This window comes from Nipponia nippon, unplaced genomic scaffold (assembly GCF_047370975.1).
Source record: "Nipponia nippon isolate SJK-2023a ecotype South Korea unplaced genomic scaffold, ASM4737097v1 scaffold_2, whole genome shotgun sequence".
Lineage (NCBI taxonomy): Eukaryota > Metazoa > Chordata > Aves > Pelecaniformes > Threskiornithidae > Nipponia > Nipponia nippon.
In genome coordinates this window covers 12863694-12884799 of record NW_028262336.1, presented here as the reverse complement: position 1 = coordinate 12884799, position 21106 = coordinate 12863694, and the positions used below count along the sequence as shown (strand labels likewise).

The following is a 21106-nucleotide window of genomic DNA, read 5'->3' as shown; positions in this document are numbered from 1 at the left end:
GGAAGGGCTTCTGCAATGCAGAAGAATCAGGTCTTTCCAAACTATCTGCAAAACGGTCACAGTTTGATCTCTGTCTCCCTTAGGGGCTTCATGAAAACTGAGCAAATAACATCAGCCCATCAGAACTATCGAGTGTAGATCTGACTGTTTAGACGTTCCTTTTCCTGAATTCTTATCTGGCTTGACATCTCATGATGGATCAGTGATAAACTCATGCAACCTCATGAATTTATTAATCGTTACTTTCTCATTTTTAGTCATTTCCAGGTCACAGCACATTAAGAGCAAGTTGCTTTTTGTTGCCTTTACACCAAATGGAAAAGCAGAATAGAAATAAATGTACACTTTTGTAAAGTTTTCTTGTGTGACAATTCCTCTTTGAAACAGCATATGTATACTTGCAAAGTCAATGTATCAGTAAGGATTTGTGCAGAAGCTGATGCAGAATCAGGTGAAGTATATATTTAAAGTTTAGTAATTAGGCCATGCTAAATTCTTATGATGACATTTTACTTTCCTAAATAAGTGAATCATGCTGTTTAACCCATATCCAAGATGCAGTAGGATGAAGTATACATAACTGCTTTTAGGCCACATTTATACTGATAATTAGGTTTGACGTTTGTCATTTACATAGGCTGGACAGCAGAGACTGGAGGATAAACAATCTATGGCAGTTCTGCTTAAGTCAGGTAAGGATTTTTTTTTGCCCATCCCACCACTTTTCTCTTTCTGCAAGGGGTTTGGAATTTGTGGGTGTCCTGGTGATAGAGGCCACCTCTTCCATATTCAAAAGCAGACAGCACATCTCACAAGTAAAAGCACAAGGTGCGGGCTCTGAGATAGAGTACAGAGGGCTGCTGCAACTGTCACTCAAAGGGCAGCCTCGAGACCTGTGTTGCCTCTTCTATTAAGTATACCTAATAGAGTTCTATTCTATAAAATGGAAAATTAAGTATAAAACAGAAATGATAAACAATTACTGAATAGCTATTTCAGTCCCTTTGAGTTTAGCTTTGGAGTGTCCCAACTTCATCCTCACTTTACATTTCAGAAGCCAGAAACATTTGAAGATTTAGTCTTGCAAAAGAACGTCTATTTTGCTAGAAGATTTCTGGTAGGCCTGGAGGAGGACAGGTGGAAGATTATAGTTTCAGTCGGTATGCAAAGCCCGTGTTCAGCTGAGCCAAACAAGCACAAGCAATTTAAATTTATTCACGTTTTAGATCTGCCTAAGTACTTAGCTCTATGTGTCATCTTCTGTCTAGTAGTGCACAGGAAGGGGAAGTAAAAGCAGAGCACTACTTAAAGTGCAGTGAGGTGACCAGTACTCTCATATATGCTCCATGAGCACACTAAAATAAGAGTACACATTCATTAGGAAGTTTCTACTGTCTTTCAGTGGATACTTTTACTTTTTCCTCTGACCTATCTGATCCTTCTGTTCAGTAAGAACTGTTGTGTCCCTGAGGAAAATAAGGATCTTGTCCATTTTCTCCTAACCAAGAGTAGCTTACAGCAATGCAGTGGAGAGAGGGTAGCACTCAGCAGGTCTGTTCAAAGCTGGAGGAAAAATAATTAGGAACTTTAGAGGTTCGGGGGGGGGGGGCGGGGGGGGCAGGGGAGGGGAGGGTTGTATATTGGTTTGCCTCAAGTATTTTTTTTAATCTGTCCTTCAGTGTACAGAATAGTTCCCAAATTCAGTATTAGATTTCACTGCAGGAAATGAGACCTCCTTACCTTAATTATTCTGTAATTAGCTTTAAATTGCTTCCTCCCTCCCCTTATTTCTGAAGCCTGTCATTACCATAAGATGAATCCAATAACTAGAATACCCATGCTTACACTTAGTCTTTTATATACAGCAAAACCCTGAGAAGATGTTTAACCAACTCTGTATTGAATAAACTGACAGCCCTTGTGAGAACATCCAGGCCCATGCTCAGTCTGCACTTCAGAACCTGGTGCGAGATGTGTTGGTTGATTTAACAAAGCTTAGCTCATCTCGTTAAACTAAAATGGCTTAGGAAAAAGCAGGGAGATGCAGAGAATCTCATCTTGTGGAAAAAGGAAAGAACTTGCATAGAAATGAAGTAACTGATCCCTCCCATAACAGGGCGCTACAGTAGTAAGACATGAGAAGAGGCTGCAGGGGCCAGCCATAGCTGATGTGGCAGCACGTGCTACTGCAAGCTGCGTGATCCCTAGTGACAGGCAAGGAGCTGGATGGGAGACTAAATTATTGCTGTTCCCTGAAGATACCAAAGCTTCTTCATGTAGCGTAATGAAGGTAATTTTCAGCAGACTTACTGGAGCCCACTATGTAAATGCCGTATCTCTCTATGTGGTTGGAGGCCAATGCCTAACCACCTGCAAACAGGGAAAATGCAACCCCAAAACACAACCTTGTCTTGTCAGGAGAAAAACCGAGGTGTAACAGAAGGAACATTACATTGTTGGGTTTTTGTTTTGGTTTGGTTTTTTTTGGTTTTTTCCATTGGTGTTCAGTAAAGCAGCAGCAGACATGACAAAGTGGACTGAATCAAGTAGAGAAAGTTTCTACTAATAGCAATCATCAGGTGTTTAAGACTGTCCAAATTTTACTCCATATTTTTTGAGCCTCTTCCTGAAAATGGTATCCAATGCACACAGAACTGTGCTAATCGTTATGTTTGAATTGCATTGAGGTCTCTTAGTTCTTTAAATACTTGGTATCTCTTAGGAGTCAGCTGAAGTCTGATTTGCATATAGCAAAGAAGTTACTGAGTGACTGCAGATAGTGGAAATCAGTGCCACCTAGTGACATCTTTTTTCTGCCATCTTCAAATGATCTCTCAAATTAAATGCATATGCTCCTCCCTCTCCTAGTTATGCAGTTTTAGATTAGGATTCTCTATTCCGTTCTTTGGTAAATAGTTATTTTATATTTACCTAGAATTTACTATCCTTTCAAACATGCTTTTAAAGCAAAACTAGAGTCTCAACTTCAGGGACTCATTTTTCTCAAAAAAATGGAGTATAAGTTGCCATTTGGACATTTAAAAGATCTCATTTATAAACTTAATAACATCACAAAAGTAAAAAAGCTCCCAGGAATGTCTCAAGAAGGTAATAAAGTCTTAACAAGAAAACATGAAAAAATCAGATTATTTGCCATCTTCCAGCAGATTCTCAAAAACACCCCACCAAAAAAACCCCACAGCCCTACTCTTAAGCAGAACAGAGATAAAGGAAATAATGAAGCGTCAGCAGTGATAGTAGAAGTCACAGTTGACAAAGCCTTTTTAAGAAAAGGGCTCCAAAATCCTAGATGAGTGTCCAAGCTATTTACTATTGAAAACACAAAGTAAAGAACTCTCACAAGCCCCATCCAGTACGTGGTCCGGGAAATCAGTGCTCCTTCCTGCTACTCCGACCCACCTCACCTCTCCCGAAAGGCTAATGTGCAACAGCACCTGTCTTGCACTTCAGAATACTTCCACAAAGTTACCGACAAGGAATTATCCACCTAGAAAGCCAATCTCAATACACCGTAGAGAACAGACAAAACCTTATCTAACTAAAAAACTTCAGTCAGTAGCAAAGGACTCAGCCCAAAACAGTTCTTCCGATAAGAATACAGAGATTAAGTACCAACCACTAATATTACATTCCTAGCATAAGCTTTGGATTACTTAACATTAACACAAGTAGAAATTACACTGCCAGGAAACGCATCCCTTAATGACCAATTTTACTAAGCAGCTATGGATTCAGCCACTAGATGTCTTCACTATACAGGAATGCAATCCACGGTACTAGTATTTTGGCTCAAGTGGAAGCATGCTGTGTGTGCAGTTATAGTCAAGGAGTTTTCTTTCATAAATATTTTCCATTTAGGCTGGATTGTAATTTTTGTAAGGATATTTCAGTGTCTCACAAACATCAGTACAATTCTCTTGATCATCACATACTTAGCCAGACACTTCCAACCATGACCTTTTGGAAAGCTGTTCAATTATTTTCTTCAAAATATTACTTTGAAAAAATCCCGACAATTTAGATTTTTGCTAGAGCACAATATGCATATATGTTGTCTAGAAAGCTTGAAATATTTAGAATAGAATAGTTCAGTGGGAAGCCGCCTACAACAATCAGCTAGTGCAATTGCCCAACCACAAGTTAGAGCACATTTTTAAGGGCATTTATCCAAATGCCTCTTAAACACTGACAGGCTTAGGGCATTGACCACCTCTCTAGGAAGCCTGTTCCAATGTTTGACCACCCTCTCGGTAAAGAAATGTTTCCTAATGTCAAGTCTAAATCTCCCCATTTTAACATAGGCTTTCATAACTGCATTAATTTCTTCTCTGGTTTCTATTTGTGGTTGTTGTATTTGCATTATAAGCAGAAGTGATAATTGCTATATATGAAGTTCCTGTTCAACCTTAGTTTGGTTCTAACTTTATGAAGAAACTGTAGATTGACAGAATTTTTTGGGAAGGTTCAGCTAAATGGTTCAGTGTTTTAGAAATATTTAGGGGAAAAAGGTGTTAAGGACATGCTGAAAAAGAACCCACAAAATCCAAAACCAAATTACTTGGCCTTATGTTATGAGGATGCTAAGACTAAATAGTAGAAGCAATCATCTCTTATAGTGCAGATTATTGTAAATTAATCTAATGCAAATTAAGACTATTCAGACATGTGACATCTACCATCCTGTGAATAGTGGATTTGCTCAGCTTCTTAATTTGTTAATATTCAATCAGAGCAATACACAAGGACCGAACAAGTTTAAAATACTGTTGTGCATCCCTTCTCTCTGCTATATCACGGCTTGTAAAATCAAAACCTCAACTGCAGGAGCATCTTTCAAAAAAAAAAAAAAATCTGCAGCTGTGTCTGTTACACTGCAAGGGGAGCCAGAGAAGAGTGAAAGATGTTTTGCCTCGAATTACAGAGGAGTTCTGAGATGATGTGAAATGATCAAGCAGTTCACGTTTTAACCACACAAAAAAGACAACTGTGTAAGCCGTCAGATTTTTGCAGATATTTTGCTTCCCCTCCCCTTTCTGCACTGTCTTAACAGAACTAGAAAAGGGAACCGGCTCAGACATTTACCCAGGTAAACCTAACAGGATGCAAGAGGCCATCTGAACTGCACTTTTTAAATCCGCGGGAACGTCTTCCCTCCACAATGCCCAGAGAATGAAGGCTCCTCCAGTCATGTTGATAAAAAGGATCTTACTGTACATCCTCCTAGTAACGCTGGCTCAGAGCAACTATCAAATTTACGGTAAGATGCGGTCTTATAATTTAACCTGTCTGTAGTTATTAAACATTGCGGGGGGAGAACAGAAAGAAAAGCAGTGCTTAGTGTACCTTGGATATAATCTGTGACTTATTTTATTACCATATCAGAGACTTCGAATTCAATTAAAGACAATGATGATGACAATAATTGAGAAATAGTAGGTAACAGTCTAGGCCAGAACCCTAGCACTTTGGGACAAAATACAACTTGCTTTGTGGCCAAAGACTCTGCCTTCAAGGGGTTTGGCAGCATTCAAGCCTCTGCTTGAAATCCAGGAATCCTAATAGCTCTGAACTGGATCCAGTAAATTGTCCTTACCAGATATGTAAGTGTACCCTCAATTATTTAGCTTAACTCAATCTAATTTTCATCCCGCTTTCAACTTTGAACCTCCATAGTTTTTAACTGGAGATGTTCTCCTACGCTCTGCCCAGTATATTCCTAATATTTTTACTAGAGATTGTTTTGTTTCAAGTTCTTCCCTGCTAATATCATATAGGAGACATAAATTTTAGTATTGAAAGGAAGGCACTCCTACAGAAAGGATAATAGCTACTGTAATGGATGCACTCAGCTGCTGTTGATACATTTCTGATAAATTGATCAAAATACCATTTGTTATAAGGCACTGCTAAAATTACACGAACAAATTGGCTGTGTGAAGCTTAGTTGACATGTGTGACTAACTCTGCAAATATATAGCATCTTTTGACACTCCTTGTTTTTATGAATAAAACACATTATTAATACTAATAGGAAAGGTTAAACAAGCATTCAGAGCATCTGCCTGGGAAGGGAAACTCAAACATTTAGCTTAAAATATATGAATTACCAGGTCAGTTAGATGCAGCTGTTTCTTAATCAGGGTGTGAGCTGAGCTCGGGGAGGCTACTGAACTGCTTTACATTCGATTTTCAAATGAATAAGCTAACATGCTTCTGAAAGGGGTGTATCTAGAGCTGACAGCCTCCATCATACCCTAAACGGAAGTATCTTCTTTTCTGGTAAGAGTTAACTACTGTTTCTGTTCACTTCATTAAGTCTGCCTGTGTTTTTAGTTCCTCATGCAATCACCTCTCTGCATTGTCCTGTATAGTTCACTAGTACACGGGCGAACCCTCCATACTCATCTGCCAGATTCCTAGATACTGTTTTTATACCAGAATGTAATTTCTGTTATGCTGCATATAGCATGTATCTTGTTTACACAGAATTTATTTTACTAGGGTTTATTTTTTGTTCTACATCAAAACTACTTGGGGTCCTCTGAGAACAATACTATTTCCTTCTATACACCTATATTACTACAAATATCAGAACCATGTTTATAGAAGCATTACAGAGAGGAAAGTTTTGCAAGTCAGCCTCTACAGAACCATGATGTAATTTTTTTTTTTTTTTAATGTATTTACATTTTAGCCATAAATTTTCCAGGCTTGTTTGGTTTTTATTTTGTTTTGACGTAAGTTGAAGATTGAAGCCGACTTATTTAAGCTTTGTACATTGCAAATGTATCCAAAGTTTCCCTTACTCCTATCAGAAACAAAGTTGACCACTCAGATTTCATATACAAAGTCAATAACCAGCAAATCTTTTCTAAATTAGGGAAGAAGTCAGCTTGTTTCTGATAAGTCACAAGCAGCAGGCCCTTCTCTCCCCTCACCCCGGTAATTTTAGTCCACTTTGGCCCTGTCTCCTTTGTAACACCAAAGAACAGATCATTCCCATCCAGTCTCAGAGTGGTTGTTGCTATCTGGACAGCATTACACAAAGTAAATGAAGCGTTTCATCCCAACGAAAATAAAACCCAGCAAACCTCCCCTCGCTCCAAGAATCTCCAGCCAGTAACTAGGTACGTGCACACATGCCCACTAAACGTGGGCACAGTTCTTGGCTCAAGTAACACCTTGCTGTTAGACCTTCTTGTGGGATAGCCTGCACATGCTAGCATTCAGCTAAACAGAAATGTTCCATCTTCAAGTTTCAGTCATCAAAATATAAAGGCATCTTTTCTGCACTTACACAGCTTTCATCAAGGAATAGTTAAAAAATGATGCAACTCTCCGTCAGCTACCTCAGCGAGCAGGTCAGCTTTACAAATACTACCATTGCTGGGAAACAAAACCAGAAAAACAACAAGACACCCAGAAAATCCTTCATTGTACACCAAGTAAATAGAAAAAGTAGGTTACTGTATCTTTAAGATGACATGGGAAAAATTAAGTGAAAAGGACTAAAACTAAATTTCTATTAGCAAAATGACATTCTTCAAAAAATCCAAATTGTGATATAATGATGTAAAAGGACTAAAATAAAATTTTACATCATTCTTTGAAAAGCCTTCTCTGAAGCTGTGGGAAGTCTGAAAAAGGCTTATCCATGTATCACTTAATATGTCTTCTGAAGTACTTCTCTTTCTAAATACACCTTACCTAAATTCAAGGAGGGAGCATATTTTTCCATGAGCACCCCTCACAGCCTGTTTCCTTTTTTGTTGTTAAAATTAACAAAGCCATGAAGATCTCAGTGTTAAATGTGAAACCCCAACAAACCAACGCGCTTTCTGGTGTAGTTTTTGTGCTATGGCCCTAATCAGAAACTTCCCAGAACACAGGGCCCGAGTTAAAACCGTTCTAGTGCTTCGCTGTGTTCACAGACAGACCCAAATGTAGGATTCAACACTAAGTGTAGACATTCATTTTTCATGAATAATTGACAGTTTATACCTCAGCCATTATCTGCCTCAGGGAATGATACCTGTGGCTTGTATTCTATCCTACCCCTTGTTCCTTTTTTTTTTTTTTTTTTCTTTTAAAGAGAGGAGAGCGTGAAAAAACAAAATAAAGATAAATCCTTTTGAAAACAAATGCTTCAGAAATGTCAATTAATAAGTCTTAGTTTACTGGAATTGTTCTGAGTTCTTAGATGATCAGGTGTGAATGACACCATTTATAATTCAAAGATTAGAAGGCTCAATTTTTAGCTATTATTTTTATACCAATGGATTGAGTTAGGTAAATGGAAAGCTATTTCCACTAAACCTCTTTTGTTTGCTTAATGAGTCATGTCATGACTATGTTTTCTAGAACACAAGAATGAGGAAAAAAATTAAAATTGTTTTTATAAACGAAAGCACTGCCATGGGTATTTCCCTATTGTACAAGTTATGGAATACGTGCTTTCATTTGAAATCCTTATCCTGGCAGTACACTGTACAGAAGATTTTCCTTACCTGTGCAAATCAGTTCTCGGTGCAATAGAGCCTGGCTCGCCGCAGCTTGTTCAGGAACACACTCAAGTGATCTAAAAGAAAACATGCTTTTAGTCAATCTGAATCTTACCGAGAAGTGTAAGTTTGAAGCTGGTATATAAAGCTTCCGTACGTTACATATTCTTGTACCCTCTTGAAAACTGCACATTCAGATGTTCATCATGACGACCCATGCATGTGACATTGAAAACAAGACTCAGTATAAGACCGTGTAACTGGTTTCAGGTCTCAGCTCATAGCAGTATTAAAGAAAGAGTAATTAAATTTATGTTGGAAAGCACTTGCACACATACAGTATATTTGGCAGACAATATCTGTACCATTGACTTCTCGTAAGCCACAGGAGGTAGCAGATAGAAAGAAGTGAAGCTACACTATCAGAGGAAAAGTACACCAAGCCATGTTTGTGCTAGTTCATTAATTGAAGTTTATTTTGTGGTTGGCTTTGTAATGACAACCAATGAACAGGAAAAGTTCTCTCTCATTATCAGGTGCGTTGATTTTTTCTCCCTGTTAAAAAAAAAAAAAAGATATCCCTCATTCTCTAAGCTATTATGGTGTATATTGTTATTTAATCCCAAATCTTCACTGACACCTATTCCTGCCAAATGGCCTTTACAGGAAATCTGTGAAAGATATTTTAAAAGTTTGCCTTAAATATTTTATTCTATATAAAAAAGTTCCCAAATCTTTTTGTTTTTAAAAGGATTTTCTCTACTGCTTTTTATCCACTTAAAGTTTCTTGCCAAGTAAGGTGTGATTTGGGAAAGAGGAAAGGTTAATTAGAAATTTCAGGGCATGTTCATTATGAAATCCCACACTTAATTACTAGAGGAAAAAAAAAAGGCTGGATTATAGGAAAAAGCTTTATCTAGCTCAGATTTTTAGTTATTGAAGTTCAAAAACATTCAAACTAAGAATTTCCCAAAGCCTGAGAAAAATGTTTAACTCCTATTCACTCACCTCTTCTGATTATATTGTTCTAGAAGGTCCCCAAATTGATGACTAATAACATTTACCAAGGACTAGATTTCTCCCTACCAAAAATTTGAAAACCTTGTCCTGGTTTCAGCTGGGATAGAGTTAATTTTCTTCTTAGTAGCTGGTCTAGTGCTGTGTTTTGAATTCAGGATGAGAATAGTGTTAATAACACCCTGATGTTTCAGTTGTTGCTAAGTACTGCTTACACTAAGTCAGGGACTTTTCAGCTTCCCCTGCTCTGCCAGGTGCACAAGAAGCTGGGAGGGGGCACAGCCAGGACAGCTGGCCCAGACTGGCCAAAGGGCTATTCCAGACCATATGGCATCATGCCCAGTGTATAAACTGGGGGGAGCTGGCTGGAGGGCCAGCTATCACTGCCTGGGGACTGGCTGGCCATCAGTTGGGAAGCAGTTGCATCACTTGTTTTTTCCTGGGTTTCATTCCTCTCTTTGTTGTTGTTGTTTTCTTTTTCATTACAATTTATTATTACTTTAAACTGTCCTTATCTCAACCCGTGAGTTTTGTTACTTTTTGCCCTTCCGATTCTCTCCCCCATCCCACCAGGGCAGGGGGAGGGTGACCGAGTGACTGGGTGGTGCTCAGATGCCGACTGGGGTTAAACCACAACAAACCTAAAGCCCAAGTCATTTAGCTGTCAGTCATTAACAAGTCACAGAAACATACAAAAGCAATTGTGATTACATTTCATGCTCCAAGCATTATTTCATAACAACTAAAAAAAAATAATTAAAGGCAGCCTAAAGTCCAGTTACTTTAAGACTCTGAAAGGAAGGCCTTTTTGCAAGCTCTGAAGACAGTCTGTGGATTCTCATACACACTGAAAGGCAAGCAGTAGCTTGTATAGCTCTTGATTAGGAAGTTCAAAAGATTGCTCTATTTGACTAACAGGAAAATAAAATAAAAAAAAAAAAATCACTGAAGTAAAACATTACTGATGTTTACCTACTATCCACAGGCTTCTTCAAGGGATCCACAAATAGTAACTAAGAAAATCTACAAATTATAACTATCCACAAATGATGACTAAGAAAATTAAATCAGTTTTCAGTAAGTTAAATTTCTTCTACAAAGTCTATAGCTACACTGGAAAGAAGAAAAAAAATTTAAAAAGCACTATAAACTGGAGGAAATGGAAGACCAAATGAAACCCAGTAGCCTCAACCCTCACTTATTTTAAGGGAAAAGAAGAAGAGGATTTGTACCCTAGGCTTAATTGACAGCAGGCTGCCAAACACTTTCACCTGCATCAGCAGCCAGAAAGGAAGGCTGAGAGCCAACAGGTGTGTGTAGGCCAGCGTCATGCAAGCTTCCAGCTGGAAGTGCCTCCGAGGGTCGGTGGGACAGGAGGGATCTACTGCTCAGAAGTCGTGGGCAGGCAGTGCCACCACTGGGCTGGGCAGCAAGTGCAGTACAAGTTTTCCCACGTGCAGTTCCCAAAGCTCAGTGGCATATTCCATAGGTAACCTTTGGGAGGAAGCAAGGGCGTTGGAGTCAGGCCCACTTGATGGCAGGGAATTTTGCTCGGGAAACATAATTTAGCCAGACCTGATTATCCTGGAATTATGCTAGTAAGTGAATGATCACCACCAAAAGTGAATGATCACTACCAGAAGATGAAGGAGCAAAACTGCGGCACATGTTTGCGTAGGCACTTGGGGAAAAAAGGAGAAACACTGTTCAAGCTCACCTGACTGAGAGATCACACTAGCACGTTTTATTTGAACTCTCTTAAAAATATACTATATGAGCAAAAGTAATACAACTAATATCAATGCCAGTGGAACTTTTTTTAAAAAAAACAAATTGTGACCAAGTAAATCCTCTGTCAGGAGTGATTTAACTCCTAACTCCTCATGACTGACTTAGTAGTGTAGGAAGTTGTATGGAGGGAAGTTTCTCGTTGTGATATCAGTGCAAGCATGTAACACTTGAACTGCTTATACATTTCACCTACAGAGCAAGGGCTGCACAAAAACTACTCTAGAAGTATATCCAGACCTCAGGAAGGCTTCTGCTCAGGCAGTTTCTGTATTCCCACTCAGGATGTGGCTGGAGGATGATTCAAAACTTTCTGTGCACCCAGTATCACCCCTGGGAGGTTCTGCCACTGAGTGTTACTCTAGGTTACACTGACCAGTGCAAGACACTCATTTCTTTAAAGCAATATTTAACATTGATAAGATATTTTCCTTTCCAATTACCTACACAACTTATGTTCAACTGAATTAATCATTAGTAGCTTTGTCCCAACTGAGTGCTGTTGGATGTACAAATTTGCTCAATGCTGATCAGGTGATTCTTCCAAAAGTGACAGTGGGCAGTGATGTATCCTTTGTTGTAAAAGCACCAGATGATTCAAAATCAAGGAAAACATGACATCCCTGAACTGGAAAAAGATAAGAATGAAAGAGATACAACAATTCCTGCCCCTCTCCCTGGTTAATAATGACACTGAATGAGAGAGTGTCACTGAAATCTGTTTTAAAACTTTGAGAGAAATTGGACTTTCTGGACCTTCTAGAAAAGTTTTGGGTTCTGTTTTGGATTTGTTTTATTGGTTTTGTTTTGTTTTTTTTTTTTTCCCAAAAGAGAATTTTGAAAAAAGGTAAAACTGTATGATAAAATAATTAGATGAAGGACATCAGAAAATATCTGTTCTGCAGAGACCTGCACATCCTTCTGGAAATACCTGTTACATAGGATCGTATCAGAAAGAAGGCTGCTATCAGGGCACAATCCAAGCTTTATAGATACTTCCTGGAGCACTATCTTCCATGGCAATAGTTGCTTAAATAATCGAAACCTCTACTTTCTAATTTGAGCTTTTAGTTTCCATTTTCAGACTAGCGATAACCATGTGCTGCTACTGCGGTATGACCAAAGTAGATATGACCTACTTGCCTGAAACCAAATCATACTTTCTTTTAATCAAAGATGGAAGAGTCTAAGTGAAGGATAAGTGACCCTGCTTCATAACTAAAATATGTCTTTCAGAATGATCCTACTCAGGGGAGCAGAAAAGGAACTAGATGACTGGACAGGGCATGCTGACCTAACACCTAAATGCTACCTTGTGAACACGGCCAGGCTCTACATGTTAGAGCTGTTGCTATTGCAGTATATTCACCACGTCATATACATTGCAATAAAAAAAATATATATTATGTATATTTAATATATTAAATACTACATTTAATTATTTTATTCACATTAAATATCATACATGTTAAATGATATATTAAATATATTAAATATATTGCTATAGCTACCGCATCCAGGTGGATGGTCCCTAGGAGAATGTCTCTTCCTGGACACCACATATTTATTTATAATCAGGAGCTACTATTGAAGCAATGCTGTGGCAGAAAGCGGATCACGAGCATATCTTGTGTATCAGTGGAGACCACGTAAGAAATGCCATACCGCCTAAGACCAGTGCTCTGTCTCTGGCAGCAGCAAGAAGAAAGGCTGTTCAGGAAGAGCACATGAGCATGGCCACTTTCTGTGGTCCGTTCCCTTCCTGTCTCCCCAGCAATGGAACAGTTGCATTGGGGACATCAGCATGTACATCTTTCCCAAGTCCTTTCAGTATCCATTTATGTACCTGATGTCCATGAACTTGTCTATATGACTACATACGCTGACAGGTTAGAAGGTAATTCAGCTATATTATCCTGACAGATGTCAGTGTAGGGTAGTCCTCAGGGCCACCAGTGATTCAAACTCTACAAGCTTCCACAGAAACCACTCCCAGTATTACTGTTTTCACAGTTAGGAAGTTTTTCAAACTATGTAATATCAACCTTCCTTACTTCCCTTTTAGTCCATTATTTCTCCCCATACCTAACAGAAACATGAAAAAACAGATTATTTCATTCTTCTTTTATGCCTTTACATGATTTTATTATGTCTTTTCCTCTCATTGCTTTTGTTTAAGTGAAACAACCCCAAGAATTTCAAGCTTTCCTTTATGGTCTTCTTATCATGTTCATGGTATTTGCTGGCTTCTTTCCAACTTGGAGAGACTCCAAGCATTGCGTTCCTTTCTTGAAGAGCAGTACAAAAGACTGCACAAGACCTAGGTACACTTATCAGTCCTCAGCAGAACACAGAGGCTACTGCATGTCCCCTGTATATCTTCTTGAACTGAGCCTGCCTTTTTACAAATAATTTCTCTAATTTACCTGGTAAATCTGATTTACTGCTGGTAATCTAGTGACAGCACTCTCTCTCCATTGAATGAATATTTTCTTAGTTTTACAATCAATATACTTACACTTGATGTGTTTTCCTAAGTGCATCCCATTCTCTGCCATGACTTTTCCAATGTTGTTCAGTTCTTTTATGCCCCTCCTTAATAACCTGACCTTCTTTATGCTTTTGGAGGCTTCCTTCTTGTCTCAGTAAAAAGCTTGCTCATGATTTAGCCAAGATCATCTTTTACTGCACTGCTGTAGTGTAGATGCTTAGTGCTTGTACTCTCATCATTTATTGGACGGACCACCAGCTCTGTTTATGTCCTTTTCCTTTGTATTTACATCTGATGAGTTCTTCTCTCCCAGATCTCCAAACTTACTAAAGCTTTCTCTGCCAAACCCAACTGTTTTTGTTCTGCTGCTCTCCTTCCTTCTCTTCATAGGAATATTGAATAAATTAAGGCTTCTAGTTCCCCTTGTTTTTTATCTAGACTCTTTACGTTAGTAAAAAGACATTGTTTGTACCCAGAGCTACTGTCCTCCTTGTTCATTTTTTTATCTCCATTCAAATTATCTGAATTTCCTCCACTTGCCTCTTCCACAAGAACCAATTTTTAAGTCCTTGTCCAAGTACCTGTGTGCTTTTGCCACTCTACTCCACTTCAATCCTCATGTAAAGCCATCCTGACTAAGGGGACGTTGGTGTACAAGGATGATTTCAGATTTGGACCCCTCAAAGCAGAAATGTCCCAGGATGCCAAGTCCTGTAAGCAGAGGAGTTTCTCTATTGCACATGGCAGAGATATATCAGAGACCGCAATTTCTTGCAGTGGCTGCAAATAACAGCCTTACAGTGAAGAGCCTTTTCCTCATTATCAAGCAAGATCAGGCACATTGATAGTGCAAAATGAGACCAATATTAAAGATTTAGGTTTAGAGGTAGATGAGTGCCACCTAATTTTTAGATGCTCGTTCCCAAAGTCACCTGAAAGAGAGTGAACCGAAAAATCAACAGCAGCAAAACGTTAGCTCTGCTATAATGAAGGCTATGAACACACTTATGCTCAAAACTCATTATTACTGAGTGCTCTACAACTTATTTATGGTGTGGAGTAGTCTGAGATTTGTAGAGAAAAGTTTTGGAAACTAAAGGTCATAAATGAAAACTGTTAATCTGGCCATGCCAAGCTCTTGAATATACTACCCAGGTATTCACAAGGATTCCTGTGTCACATGCATAAGAAATCCTGGCTGACAGCGGAGGTGAGGTGTGAGGTGTTGCAGTTATGTGCGCTGGCTGCCTGGGGTCCCAGAGGCTCCGTCCCTTGAAACAGCGCTGGCTGCTGACAGACCCCTCCCCTCTCCTCTCTGCTCTTTCCTCCCCTATACATTTCTCCTCCCCACAAAACTTGCCCTCAACATACTTCACCATTTTTACTACTTCCCTCTATCAACCAGAAAACATAAATATACTTAAGATTTCTTTCCCTGGACTTGCGAGCAATCACTTTCTTCAGTACACAAGCACTGTACTGTAAGACAGGGTAGGGAACTAGGGAGCACGTGGGTATCACATAGTTTTTGTTACTTTTACTTAGCCAGAGAAATAAAGCATCACAAGAAACATGAATCTTTAATAAAAGGTCAGGACATTCAATACCAAGACCCAGAGTTAAGTTGACATACCATAGCTTGAACACTGAGTTTAACAAAACATAACAAAAATTAAAAAATAGGGATAAGGTATATTTGCATTGAATATAATTCTTTTCATTATTACAATTATGAAAAATCTCTACCCAAGAAAAGCCCTTACTTCTGCAAGTTAACAAGAATTGTGAAGTAAACAATAATTTGAAGTAAATCTAAAAGTAACAGAAAAGGTCTGTGAGAAGGACAACGCAGGAAAACATGCTATGTATGTTTTACGTATTTTCTTTCTAAAATATTATATTTCCAACTTGACTGAGATATAAAAAAGGGGAAAAAATCATATCAGAGGGAGAAAGTGCATTTTAACAATCCTCGTAAAAATGAAAGAAACAATAGTCTTGATGTTATCTGCTATCACTGTCCCATATGGAGAACAGATCTCCTGCAAGTAGACAAGGGAAGTCTTGAGTAATGACAGAGAAAAGAAACTGTGATTAGTGTTATGGGGAGTATACAGCAGACTCCCACCACCATGACTTTTTTTATGTTTTTCTTCTCTTCTAGGATTTGATGCCACCTATTGTGCAGTTGAAATTCAAGTTAAAAGAAACTCCGAGTACAAAACTAATCTCGGGAACTCCTTGATTATAGCCTGTCCAGTTCATTACTGTGAGAAAAAGCCAGACATGCAGTGGTGCAAGATAGAGGTGGATACATGTGTGGTGCTGAAGGAGGGCAAAGCGGAATGGGACTCCAATGTGTTTACACTGGAGTTTTTCTCAGTTAATCAGAATGACAGCGGAACTTATCGTTGTCGAGCAATAGGAGGCAACTATTCCAGTGTGAGCCATGGAATAAAGGTTATTGTTGAAGGTGAGGCCCCTGCATTATGAAAGAGCCCTTTAAGACAAAAAGATGCCACAAACAGGAAAGCTCATGCATGCTGGACAATGGCTTCTCCCACCATGTTTGTCTGGTAGCACAGTTGTGGTGCTACTTACCACTTTCTTCATGTTTCTATCCTGCCTGTTGGTCCTGGGGAGAGGAAATAACAAAATAAAGAAATAACAGGAGGATCTGGAAGAGAAAAGCAAAGCTGCCAACACCAAACAGCCATTAGTGGACTCTTTGATAATAAAAAAAAATATCAATTGGAACACAAAAAGATTGTGGGAGGACAGCCTGATTATACGTCACATGGACTAGACAGGATGCAAACGGTCATGTAGTAGCAGTTGATGAGGCCGCACAACAGTAAAGAGGAAAAAGCAATTCAAGCGTCTTGTTGAGAATGATCTTTCTTGCAAGAGAGAGAAAGTATAGTTTTGTACACCAAGAAGTTCAAGAGCAGGAAAGACTGCAATAGCTTTAAATGATCTTGAGGACTTAAAGGCAAGTGAGGCCTTCACATTAACTTAGGCAGTTGGGATGCCAAGTCTAGATTATGACGAGCCATGCCTGCCCTCCTCAATGTAGCTTTGCAGCTAGAAAGTGGTCTGTGTGGCCATAGTGGCCTACTGACCCCAGGCAGCTGCAGTGTACGATTGTTTTGTTGCCAGTTCCTCTTCTGGTAAATTAATGAACTTTAAAACCTTGTGTATTGCCACATGAAATGCTGCAACAGAGGGAGCAACATCAAAATTTATGGCTGTAATGAGCTAGCAGACACAGTATATGCCCAGCTCATGATGCAAGTTTCCTTTGAAATATGTGTTCTGCTAATCTATTTATTTGGATGCCAAAGAGGTCTGGAAGATAGAATTACTCTGTTGGCAGTGGGAGACCAACACATCATTCCCCCTCCCCCCAAAACACCCTACCCTTTGGTTGTTGCACTTTGTTCCTTCTTCCATCAGCAGATTGAAGGGGAGCCTTGGGAAGACTTTAGTGTGCAGTGCAGAGAACACAGCTGCAGTGCAAAATGTCAAGTTGTTGTTTCATTTCCCTGTCTTGCTTTTCTCTTTCAGAAAAGTCTACAAACATTATCACAATTTCACCAGAAAGTAAGTTCTGATTCTTGTTTCCTCTTTGAGAGACAGGAACTAACCTGTGTTGCTACAAATTAGAAAAAAATAGTGTTTTGTGCAGTCAAAGCAAATTTAAACCCATTGCTAAACTACAGTTGCTTTCTTCCCACTTGAACAAACTGCAGTCTCTCAAGGGCCACAGTTTTCAAGGCTAGGACTGTCCAGCATTCAGAGTAAAAGGGGCAAAGCCAAGCAAATTACCTCCTGGTGGTATAGTCTACACTTCTGATGTGCTCTTTAATATCCCAGTGATATATGGCTTATACTTACAAAGTGTTAGGAATCATGCTATCCCATCACTTTAACATAGCCTGAAGTATGGTTTTAACTCACGGTTGCTTATTGTTCACAATTACAACTGCAAAAATATATTGGAAGTTCAGAGCAGTGGTCTAATTCTGACCCTTTGTTTGCTCCTGCCAGCCTTCTGCCATGCATCCTTCAACGATTACACTTTCCCATGCACTTTTCCTTCCAGTATCTTCATACTTCATAGAATGCCCATGGAGATGGTTATCTGATGATGTGCTGTACCAAGTTAAAGAATGTTTAAGTACATTAAGAAGCGACTTGCATCAGAAAGACCTAATGCAAAAAAAAAAACCCAAAACCCCAGTCAAATATTTCTTTATGCTAATACATGTTAATGCAATTTTAGATACCACTAGTATCTCAGAAGAGTCCCAAGAATCTCGAAACTACAAGATATTGCACATTATTTATGCTTCAGCATCCGTGGGTCTATGTTGTCCATTCATCGCTGTATGCATGTTTTGGCGTCTAAGGAGGTACCATGGTAAGGAGTTTTACCATTTAACCTTTGCCTGGTGTACATTTGATTCCACTCCTTTTCAGAGCTTCACAGAAGCTGCATTCAAAGCTCTATGCAAATCCCCTAATAATTACCCCAACTGATTGCTGAGATGTCCTTGTCGAGTGCACCAGTTAGGATACTGAATCTTTAAGAATTTAATTTGCCCCACGTATTGTTCCCTTCCAGAGACAGGGGGATGGAAGTAAAGTAAGAACAAATAAAAATCTCAGACCTTGTAATAGTTGGAAATTTTTCTCCTGTTTTGCAAATAATCAAGTTAGAAATAAATAGGAGTTCTAGCCATGCAAATGCAGTCAAGATCTATCCAGTTACATTTTATATTCCTAGTTTTCCCTCTAAATTATCAAATAATTACAGTATTAATCTCTCCTGCTTTACAGGAACTCTTACACAGCTGCCACGTCCTAAACCAAGAACAGAACTTGGAGTCCCCCATATCTAATTTAAGTGATCTCGCATTTGCCGATTATAATCCCATGGATTTTTTTTTAATTTTAGGAAAATGAAATTCTTTCATCTTCCAAAAAAATTTAACATGTTTGCTCATAGAATGGCTTTAGGATTCTCTGTGCCTTTTTCTCCCCACCCAGTTCACTGAAGACAGAGAAAACCAGCCACAAGTACACGAGGCATTTTTCTGCTCCTATTCGAAGGAGCTCTATGGAACATAGAAACTCATTCTATAAATATATCATTCTGTATTGGTTAGCTTTTGTCAGAATAGCTGTTCCCAAATCCAGTTTGGAAATAGATTTTTGTTCTTTGAGGTCTACTCAAAGTACAGTAATTAACACTCCCTTGATAAGCAAAAAGGCACCTTCTCAATGCTGATTTATTGAAACATCTTTTTTTTTTTCTTTTTCCCAGCAAAGCAAAAGAGAACTCCATTAACTTCACAGAGACAAAAGAGCCTGGTATGTTTAAATTTTGCCATCATCAAAACCTGACCACGTCCTGCATAACTATGTACTGAGAACAAATCTTCGTGTAGTACAAAAAGTGGCATAGGAACAGAGACAGATTTAGTGACCCTCTTGGTGCCTGGACAGCTTGGTTTGCCTGGTGTGAGATGTCACCACGGCTGAGCTGAGGGAAGGAACTAAGGGACTTAGCCGCAAAGGTACTTTACGCATTTAAATTCCTCTTAAAACCTATTCATTTGTAAGTACCATTCCAGTAAGAGTTTAGGCACCTAAAGAGCCTCTGTTGATCTGGTTCAGACTGTCTGCATAAGACAAAAAACGACCCACAGAACAAGGAAAATGTTTGAAAAGAAATACTTTCATATGTGGCTAACTTGAATTCACAGAGGTCTTGCTAACAGTTCCAGAGAAATTAAATGGGCAGAAGGCAGAACGCAAAAGATGCAACCGGAGCTGGCAGCCATCGGTCACAGGGGAAGTGTTGGTGGGGATCAAAGGGCACCAAACAGGTTGCAGAGCTCCCACAGGGCAAGTTGGAAGAAAGAAAATTAAACGCAGAATATTCTAAGTGGCTAGAAAAATGGATGTCAAAAGAGGACTTCATTAGAGAGATTAATTTATAGAGGAATTTGCAGATTTTGGAGAAGAAGAAATATTTATTTGGAAAATAAGTCAAAGAGGATAAAGAGCAAGAGATCAGGAAATGGGAGAATGGGGGTGATAAGGAAAAAGTAGTCTGGGGTTTGGAGATGAAAATAAAGATTTTGTAAACTGAGAAAGGAAAGCCTTGAATGAGTGACATAGAAGAGCTCTCACAAAATGATAAATCAGTTTTGCCTTAAGTAAGTTGGCATCTTGCAAGAAAAGACATGAGAGTTTGGGAAGGGAAATGGAGAAAGGCAGGAGAGCCAAGAATGATTTCTAACTGTATTTCAAAGATCAATATAAAATCCAGTGACCAGGTGAATCCAATTCACCTGTGCTCAAAAGCAGTTTTAAGGGGATAAAGCAACTTGAACAAAATCTTACATGCCTCTTATGTAGCAGGAGCACAGGCAACAACCAGATATGCACAGAGCTGTACCCTGTTCTGTTTTCTGCAGGTCAGAAGTCCATCAGCTGCTCCATCCCACGCTGCTGGGACAACTCAAGCTTCAGAAGAAAGCTCCTCACTTTACTATTGCTCCATGGCTAGCCCACTGCAGGCCTCGCACGGCAACGCCATTTATGACAACGATGTCCCTCCCTGGAACGTGCAGAGGACAGCAGTTAACGCACCTCGCAATGATCCTGTTATTCCTTCCACCCCAGTTTTACCGGAAAGCCCAGATGGCCTCACATATGCTGCACTAAATCATTCTGCTTCTGCAGAAAGATGCCAGAGAAGGGAACTAACTGTAGAAAATGAATTTACAGAATATGCCTCCATTAATGTAAATAAATAAATGTGTCAAGGACTTCTCCCGACAACCATTTTGCATGCAGTCCCAGTTCTAGCTTCCCTCCAGGATGTTGTTCCTTTCTCTTTCGGGAAAGCTTCCTTTTTGTTAAGAAGAACCTAGGGATGCTCCCCTCTAACGCCAGAATTCAAAACACAGCCTGTGTCGATGGGTGGGTATTTCCACTTTGTGATTGTCTCTTAAATAGGGGAATAAAAACAGTCAGCTTTCTTATTTTTCTTGTTTTCAGGATTCTGCTTCTAGCCTGACTGTGATTTGGTTACAGTTTGAATATATACAAAAGGGAGAAGGGGAAGGTTTTCCTAGGATAGAAATGTGTAAAATGAATCCGTGAGGAATGATACTGAGTCAGGTTAATTTCTCCCAAGTAAAAGCTAAGAGTGTTTGTAGGAGAATTTTTCTCTGAGTTTCTAAGAACATCCTTCCAAGGATTCAGTTTTTCA

General features: G+C 39.1%; 1 protein-coding gene and 1 long non-coding RNA gene across 3 annotated transcripts in view; one reads left to right on the top strand and one right to left on the bottom strand.

Annotated features, from left to right (window-relative positions):
- Positions 1 to 10694, bottom strand: part of LOC148055657 (uncharacterized) — a 16056-nt gene extending 5362 nt beyond the window's left edge. The window contains exons 1-2 of the long non-coding RNA XR_015704630.1: positions 10512 to 10694; positions 8529 to 8599 (exon numbers count right to left, since the gene is read on the bottom strand). This is a non-coding gene — a long non-coding RNA (uncharacterized LOC148055657). The remainder of the gene's footprint in view (positions 1 to 8528; positions 8600 to 10511) is intronic.
- BTLA (B and T lymphocyte associated) lies at positions 5113 to 21106 on the top strand. Of its 2 annotated transcripts, XM_009466735.2 has the most exons (6): positions 5113 to 5278; positions 15983 to 16291; positions 17386 to 17421; positions 18104 to 18241; positions 19148 to 19194; positions 20307 to 21106. In XM_009466735.2, the coding sequence occupies exons 1-6, from the start codon at positions 5191 to 5193 to the stop codon at positions 20646 to 20648; spliced, it is 960 nt and encodes a 319-aa protein (XP_009465010.2). In that variant the 5' UTR covers positions 5113 to 5190; the 3' UTR covers positions 20649 to 21106. The 2 variants fall into 2 exon arrangements, with proteins under 2 accessions (XP_009465010.2, XP_087613032.1); XM_087756906.1 differs by lacking the exon at positions 17386 to 17421.